Source organism: Perognathus longimembris, chromosome 12, assembly GCF_023159225.1.
Source record: "Perognathus longimembris pacificus isolate PPM17 chromosome 12, ASM2315922v1, whole genome shotgun sequence".
NCBI lineage: Eukaryota > Metazoa > Chordata > Mammalia > Rodentia > Heteromyidae > Perognathus > Perognathus longimembris.
Window position 1 is genome coordinate 7,037,510 of NC_063172.1, and position 8,524 is coordinate 7,046,033.

The 8,524-nt window shown below is 48.7% G+C and overlaps 1 protein-coding gene across 1 annotated transcript in view; it reads right to left on the bottom strand.

Annotated features, from left to right (window-relative positions):
• The window catches only part of Tg (thyroglobulin), a 160,002-nt gene extending 151,945 nt beyond the window's left edge, over positions 1 to 8,057 (bottom strand). Inside the window, exons 1-5 of the mRNA XM_048358633.1 lie at positions 7,991 to 8,057; positions 6,923 to 7,031; positions 6,303 to 6,400; positions 5,078 to 5,281; positions 4,496 to 4,655 (exon numbers count right to left, since the gene is read on the bottom strand). Of these exons, the coding sequence (XP_048214590.1) occupies positions 4,496 to 4,655; positions 5,078 to 5,281; positions 6,303 to 6,400; positions 6,923 to 7,031; positions 7,991 to 8,057 (638 nt within the window). The remainder of the gene's footprint in view (positions 1 to 4,495; positions 4,656 to 5,077; positions 5,282 to 6,302; positions 6,401 to 6,922; positions 7,032 to 7,990) is intronic.
• Between the last annotated feature and the right edge of the window lie 467 nt (positions 8,058 to 8,524).

Consider the following 8,524-nt stretch of genomic DNA (forward strand, 5'->3'; position numbering starts at 1 on the left):
GGGCTTGGCTATCATAGTTGTTGCTACTTGTTAAGTAATACTTTGCAAAAGATGATCTGCAAATTATTTAGTAGTCCAATTGATGCCCTTAAAAGAAAGATGGCATTGTTTCTAACTTAGTTTAGAGATGAGGAAGATAAGGGATATGAGTCATCATTTTTATCTAGTGGTGCTCACACCTTGGTCTCATTCACCACATGTTACTAGTCTCTGCCAGTCAATATACATTTGGCTGCTCCTGGTTGATATCTTGTGAGGCATGTAACTCTGTGCTGACACTTCTCTGCATGTCCAATACTTCACTTTCCTGGCATGTAACAGGTGTTGACGACACTGGGCTGGGTAGATGCAGTGACAAGTCACATGGCCTACCTCAGTGGGATCTGGAATCCATTCCAACACAAAGCACAAGGAGATTAAATCACCTATTCCATGTTTTATGAATGGAATCAAGTGGCTCACATTGACTTCCTGGCCTAGAGGAGTTTATGACCTACAAGACCTTTGTGATATTTTCATTCTGCAATTTTATAGTTGGGGTTTCTGCTCTTATACACTGACCAATTACTGGACCTATCAGGGCTCTTAGCATGTATCTCTGTCAAGATCTTTCCCATCTTGCATACTAGAGGTGACTTGGCTTCAGCTGGAGAAAGAGTCATTACCCCCTCCCAAGGAAGGTAGCTTTATGGCAATTTAGGACTGCCCCCCTTCATCATCTCTGGGGAAGACACCCTGTGCTGCCATCTTTAATCCCATTTCGCCAGTTCTATAGGTATTAAGATGAGCTAAGCACCTAGAGCCCATGTAGCAGAAGTTCCATCTGTTGGGGATTCATCTTGGCCTTAAGGGGGGGAAGGGCGAGGAGAGCGCTCCCGAGATGCCGCCCTTCCCCCAGCCCTGGGGCAGTGTGGAAGTGAGCCACACCTATCTCCTTCTGGGTCCGGAACCAGAAGGGGTAGCTTTGAGACCATCCCCCACCTTGCGCCAGCACACAGGGCGATACTATGGGAAGTGATGTTAGCCCATGAGGGAGGTCCTTGGGAGCTGCTCTTGGACGGACAAGCTCGCCAGCCTATCGCAGCTCATGCTCAATCCTCGTCATCATCATTATATTACTGTAAGCCCCTCCCGAATAAACCGGATTGCTCTCCGAAGCGTCTCTGAGATCCGTCTGCACCTGGCTTCCTTGGTGGGTAAGGAGGGAGGAAAAGGGGATCTCGTTCGGCCACGTGCACCTTAGGCTAGCCCGTGTCCCTCACTCCACCTTGGCTGCCTGCTGGTCAGGTGCCCAGGGGAGAGGGTGAAAAGGGAATCACTGATAAGGGAGTAAGCTTAGCATCCCCGCACCAGGGGAGGTAAATCTAGCCTGGCACCATCCTTACCCAACATGTGATTATTAGCATTAGTTACTGCTCAAACAATGGTAACAGCTGATGTGTATCGAGCAATTAGATACTATAAAAGTGTTATGAATGTTTGATGTCATAATTTTCAGTGCACAATTCTCACAATTATTCTTTCGAATAATCTCCATTTCACAAATGAGAAAGCTGGGATGTAGAGTGACAACATGATTAGATGAAATTCACCCAACCAACAACAGAAACCAGGTATCCTAAATCTACTTCCAGTATTCTTTTGATATAGACCATGACAGGATTCTGTCCCCAACAGAGTGAGTTCAAGACCTAAATCATCTTGAAGTTTCTGTGTTTCACAATCAGACTCAACAGAGTCAGATTTTTGTGGATGGTTTCTGAAATTATATCACCACTGTGAGTGGAAGGCCCTTTCTTTAGCAAAGTAGTTTGTGCTGTTAAGATCGTTGGGTTGTGGCTTCTGCAATTGCCATTGGCAATTCTTTCCCAACTCCAAGTCTGATCGTGATTACATCATACTCCACTCACTCCCAAACTTAAAATGTTTTATGTAATGTTGGGGACATTACCCTGTGCTTATCTGAAATCCAGATATACCTGGCACCCTGAGTCTTCATTACTTACAAAAAAGAAAAGGATCCATTTTCCACAGTGTACGTTTGGATGGGTTTGTGTTAAACAATGAATGTGCGACACTTAATTTTTGAACTTAACTAGACTGCCCTCTTGTGGAAATAGCTGTGAATTATGAATTACCTCAACAATGCCTACAATGTTCTTCAATGTGACTCTTCACAGTTGCATAGATTCTAGACCTGCTACATTCAAGATTCTGTGCTATGCACTGTGGGGAGCAGAGATGAATAGCAATACTGAAGAATCCAGACATCTGTAGGACCTATTAATAAGTCCCTTAGCTTCTGCTTCATAGTCCTAAAAGCTATAATCATCAAATGACTTCTACTAATACTGAAGTAGATCTGGGCACTGGTGGCTCATGCCTGTAATCCTTGTTATTCAGCAGGCTGAGATCTGAGGATCATAGTTTGAAGCCAGCCTGGGTAGAAAAATTTAAGAGACTCTTATCTCCAATTCACAAGCAAAAAGCTGGACATGGAGGTATGGCCCAAATGGTGGGATGCCAGACTTGAGTAAAAGAGCCAAACCACAGTGAAGTTCAAGCCCCAGTATTGGCATTACCAAAAACATTAAAGTAAGTAAAAGGTTGAAATTCTTCCTGTGTATTGTGAGTACTTAGTTAAACTTGAACTGAGGACACATTGGTTTACACTGATAAGTATAGTAAATGAGCCTGTTGGATTTCTGTGTGCTATCTGACAAGACATTTTCTCATCCCCAAAGGAAAAAAACTCACCTACATATGCTAAACTGGGAGGTATGTGAGAATTCCCTGTTGGTGCATAGTAATTGTGCAAATCCCCAATGGTCCTATAAATGAGGTCACATCAGACCTTCATCATGACCTGCTGAGCAGGGCATAGCCTTGGAGGTACAGAGGCTCTAACAGTGTGAGAGGCCAGGCCATTGTGCTAAGAGGCAGAGGCAGAACGCAGGTCACAAAGGCGAGCGCTTTGGGTGAAAGACAGCACCGGAATGCCAATGGATGTAGTATGTAGGAGTGTGGCAATGGAGCTCAGAGGAACCCAGGGGATGGGAGGTTGAGATTTGGTCTAGAAAGGGCAGTTCAAGCCCAGCTTCCTGGTGCTGCGAACAAATGCCGATAGCCCCTTGCCCTTTAAGATCAGGATTTCATATTTCATGTTTTAGTTTGAACATGCAAAGTTGCCAATGCTCAACTTCCTAGGCTGTAGCCTAATGACAGCTCCTACTTTTTAAAAATATTATGCAGCTCAAACAAAGAAGGGCTGTCCTTGTGCACAGGCATTCAGCCTGGGGGGCTGGCACAGTCCATGAAAATGCCCCCTCTCACAGAGGGAGTGGAAAGCCAGTTACATGGAGGCTCAAGTTCTCCAGCAGTAATTCCTAGGCCAGACCTTTATTCTCTTACTCAGACAGGTCCAATTACCCGTGAGGGCCGCATAGGCCCTTCACAATGATCAGGTAGCCATCTCAAAATAGCCAGAGCAATCTACCCAGTTGGCTCAAGGTTTATCACCCATCTCTCTGTTTTGCCTCTGCTGTTTAAATCACTAAAAAGCATTTGCACAATGGCCCTGTCTATGCTAGCCATTTTCTTTTCCTGGAGATCATGTTTCTGCCTATCGCTTGTATACCTGCCTGGCTCCTCTAAGTGGTCCACGCAACCCCGTTTCTCTCTGGGCTCCCTTGTTCTATATAGATCCCAGCATGGCCATAACATCCTAGAAACATAAAGAAAGCATCTTTTGGCTGTTTTGTTTTTCTTAATTAAATTGTGTTACTTGCACTTTGTATTTTGTATCCTAATGTGCTTATGGAATCCTCTCCACATCACCTGCTCTAGCTCTCACACAGCCTTTTGAATGACAACATATGTATTTATAGAGACTCAATATTTATGTAGCCACCCACCACCTTGGGTAACCACTCAGGACCCAATTCCCTGCATTATGCTCCGATGAAAACCAATGCAGTAGGCGCCCCAGTATGCATGTCTTCACATTCTGGTATTCCTCTTTTCCTGGGCTGGCTGGACCAGACAGCACATGTTTGTTTGTTTGTTTTTTGGTCAGTCGTGGGGCTTGAACTCTGGGCCTGGGTGCTGTCTCTGAGCTCTTCAGCTCAAGGCTAGTGCTCTCCCACTTGAGCCATGGAGCCACTTCCAATATTTTTAATTATAATATAAATTGCCAGTTTGCTTTGTTGAGAACACCAAAGCCATTTAGCATATGAGGGTAATATATCATTTTATGTTTTGATATAAAATCTGCATATGCAAGCCAGATTGGCCTGGAACTCACGATGTACCTCAGGCTGGCTTTGAACTCACAACCCTCCTGTACTGACCTTCTGAGTGTTAGGATTACTGGCATAGGACACACACAGTAAGATGGCTGTGTGCATGACATAGAGCGCTTCAGCCCCCAAGATGAGAGTGAGCTCTGGCAACCAGTGACCCTATCTTGACTACAGACAGGGGCTGCTCCTCTTACCTGTTGTAGCTATGGATCAGATCAAAAATCATCATGTCCGTGGTGTTCACGAATTTGCACTGGACAGGCATAAACTCTCCATCTGCAGAGCACTGGGGCGGTGACTTGTCTCCCACCCCGTGGAGAAGACGACGGTTTCTTATCTCACAGCTCCTTGGACCTAAACATTTTTATGAGAAAGGGTCAATATTTTATTTTTATTTTTGGCAGAACTGAGGTTTGAACTCGAAGCCTTATACTTGTTAGGCAAGCATTCTACCACTTGAGCCATATCCCCGGTTGTAAAAACTCTTAAATCTTCTGGATGGCTACATGCATAGGCTTCTGCTGTCAAGAAGGGTCCACCTAAGCTTCCCATTAGACAGATAAAGTTCCAACAGTGACGAAGATCTGACGGGAACAGGAGATTCACAAGTGTGCGTTGAAACTGTCTTTAATCCAGAAGCAAGTATGGAACTTCAGAAGCCATCGGATCTGCCTGCACAACGCTTTCCTTCTCCCTCTGAGGGCCAGGTTCTGATAGACGGCGGGCAAAGCTTCAACCCACCCAGGGATATGGTACCCAGGGCCTTGGAGACTTACACTGCGTGGGCCGCCCCTGCTGGCGGGTGCCGTACACCTCCATCCCCTCCGTGTCCACACACCAGCACTGCCCTTGCCACAGGTCACACTGCACAGCTGCGTAGTCCCCAGAATCCTGGCACTGAGGAAGGTAGGTGGTGGCCGTGCTGTTAATGTAGCCACTCAGTAAGATCTGCTGTTTGTGCAGCTGGCAGAAGGACAGACCTAGGGACACCAAGAGTTGTGTCAGAGGAGTGCAGAGGAGGTTGCTGAGACCGAGTCCAGGTAGACCCTCGTTCCTTCCCTAAAGGTTGCAGTGGAGAAGGATCTGGTGTCAGTGGCTAAAGACGTTCAGCACGGTACTCAGAAGGCTCTAGGATCCTGGGGACAGAGTCAGAGAGGGTAGATCTCTCCAGTGCCACATTCGTCAAGTGGACACCATGGCTAGACACTCTCCAGAGAGATCAGGGTCAAAGCTGGATGGAATCTGATTTCCACATGCATAGGCCGTGCAGCCTGAGGAGCAGACTGAAAACCACTATGCGGTTGGAGCATGGAATGCTTTAAGTCCCTACAGCACAGGAGAAAACTCATGTTACAGGACGGGGGCCACCTGAAGCTCAGAGGAGAGCGTGGGACGTAGTCAAGACCAAGCGGTGTGTGAGACACCAGACTTGGTCTCCAAGCCAGTCACACTGGCCACAGAAAACCAGAGCGCCAAACGGGACTCCTGATTCGCCTCGGAGGCTTGATTTCAGCATTCAAGGCGATCTACTCAAAATGACCTTGGCTTTAGAGTTATGACGTCACATAAATGGGCTGTTTCTTTGGCAATGGACCTTAACCATCATTGTAGCTAGCCAGCGTTTACCTAGATAGCACTTAACCAAATCCCAGAAATCCCTCCCAAGCCCTCCAACAGCATCCCTGATTTTCCATCTGCCGGCTGGCTTCAGGTCACTTAGATGTCTAGCAGCCATTATCCATTCCACACCAGGTGTGGTGCCTGGCAAGAGAGAGGCCCTTGGCAGCCACTCGCCGAACACGTGACTTCAATGTCTCATCTGACTTTCACAGGGATCTTTAGGAAACAGGACCGTGTGTGGTGAGCAGGGCCTTGTCTTATTCTAAGAGGAAGACCAGCAGCTCGGAGAGGGGCCTGCCTGGGGCATCACTCAAAGCCCTGCTCATTCCCAGACCCAGGGTGACCGTCCCAGGCCCTCCGGTCGTGTTGGACACCACTTACAAGCCACCGGCCTTCCCTGCTGCCTGCTGCCCGCCACTTCCCTGCCATCGGCACCCACGCACCAGCAGGATCGGCCATCATTTTGGCACTGGACATTCCTGAGGAGGAGACACAGGAGGTGACACCATTCGAGGTCCTGGAAGCCACACTAGTTTCAGCCTGGTGCAGGAAGCGGCAGGGGATAACATGGGGGCAGGGAGCGGGGAGGCAGGAGTCTGTTCCCAGGGAAGAGAAGGCTGAGATGACAGTTGCAGGGTCACTGGGAAAGGAGGGCAAACGCACTGGAAGAAGAAAAGAGGGTGCTTGAAGCTTCCTACAGACAGAGCAGGACTGAATCTGCAGTGCTAGAACAAGAGACATGAGTACAGAATAATTAAAAAAAAACCCTCTCAAAAGGAAGGCATCCTACATAATTCCTCCCTTGCCACCCTGAATTCAGAGGTCCTGGCTGGGATAGGGCAGCAGCCCGGGAGAACTGAAGCTGGATGGGGCTAGGCACATGCAGGGCATGCAGCTCATGCACTCGGAGGGCTGCAAAGCACGGTGGAGGGAAGGGACAAGAGGCTAGATGCTCTTCAGTTCTCCCGTTCCCAGGAATATCCTGATGAAGTCAGTCTTACTGGAAGCTGCCATCTTCCGAGCACTGCGGGATGTAGTCTGCCTGCTGCAGAAAGGCCTGCTCCCTCCGCAGCTCGCAGGGACGAAGGGGCTGGGCATCCACCTGGTATTCTGAGCAAAGGGGAGTGATGGAGGAGGGAAGGATTCAGCCTGGATCCCAGCCACAGACGCACACCGTTCTCTAGCCACATGGCCATCAGCCTTCACAGTTGAGAAGACTTGGCAGTGGTTCACCTTTCCCAGTGTCTCATTAGGTCCTTGGAGCCTTTGCACTGGCCCCAGGAAGGGATGGCAAGACTGCCGTTCACCGCTGTGGCACCCAGCCTGACGCAGGGAGTCACCTGCCCTAGGTCACACAGCTGCTGACAGAGAATTCCTAATCAAACCCTGGGAATCCATGCAGCCCAGGCTTCTGTGGGCGAGACAGAACACCACCAGGATTTTGTCCTAGACTGGATTAAGCCTCTACCTGCGGATGTGGCACCTTTCTGGCACACAATGTGAAGTCATTAACAAGGCGGGCGGTGTTGCGCTTCACCGAGAAGCTGTGTGACATGCACAAATCCCTCGAGTTGTAACCATGCCATGAGGAATGACATGCACCTTGACTGTCATGGTCAAACAGGCAGGCAGCTAAGCCTAGGATAGAGCTTAGGTCTAGTTTACTGTCCAAAGGGAGATTGATATTTTTTTCTATTTCCTGAAGTCTATTCCTCAAATACTCTCATTAGTGACATAGACTTGGGTAGCCAAAGAGATTAAAAGACAATCTCAACGCCAAAAATTTGACCCAAGAGTAAGGTGAGAGGAGCTAGACTTGTGTTCAGATATCTGTTTCCTAACTACCCTGTTCCAATCACCAGTGCTGTGATCTCAGGAAACACAGCCAACTCTCTGAGCCTCTGCATCTTCATCTAATAACGAAAAGCAAATAACCAACCTCTGGACATTTGGAGGGGTTAAATTAAGTCAAACAGATGCAAGGGCCTTGCGGGCAATGCTTGCTTGACACAGAAACGCAGTGCCTGGCAGCCCCCTCCCTACCCACGTGCCTCAGCCTCAGAACTCACCAAAAATGTTGGCTGACACCAAGCAGGCTGAGCCCAGCAGCCTGAAGACCCACAGGACCAGGGCCATTTCCTGGCACCTTCCTGGGATAAAGAACCAGCAGCCTAGGAGCCTGTCCTAGGAGCCTTGGTGGTCAAGCAGCCTTTATAGAGCAACGAGGAACCATTCTTGCACTCTAGGACACTCCTTGGAGCAGTGACTCGCACTGTTTTCTCTGGTGGTCACGGGGTGTGCCTTCTATCTGCGTCTGCTCCCCGTGAGGACACTTGAGTGGCTATCAGCGCATAAGAACCTGCCTAGGCCCTGGGGAACAGGACTGGGTAATGTGGCAACCAAATTCTTGACTAGCAAAGGACAGGGTTCTGTAGCCTCGTGGTGACAGGACAGGGCCATCATGAGAAAGAAGCCATCTCCCAATTTTCCTCCCTCCTTCCTTCCTTCCTTCCTTCCTTCCTTCCTCTCCTCCCTGCCCTTCCTCCCTCCTTTCCTTTCCTTTCCTCCCTTCTCCCCTCCTTCCCTCCCTCCCTCCCTCTCTC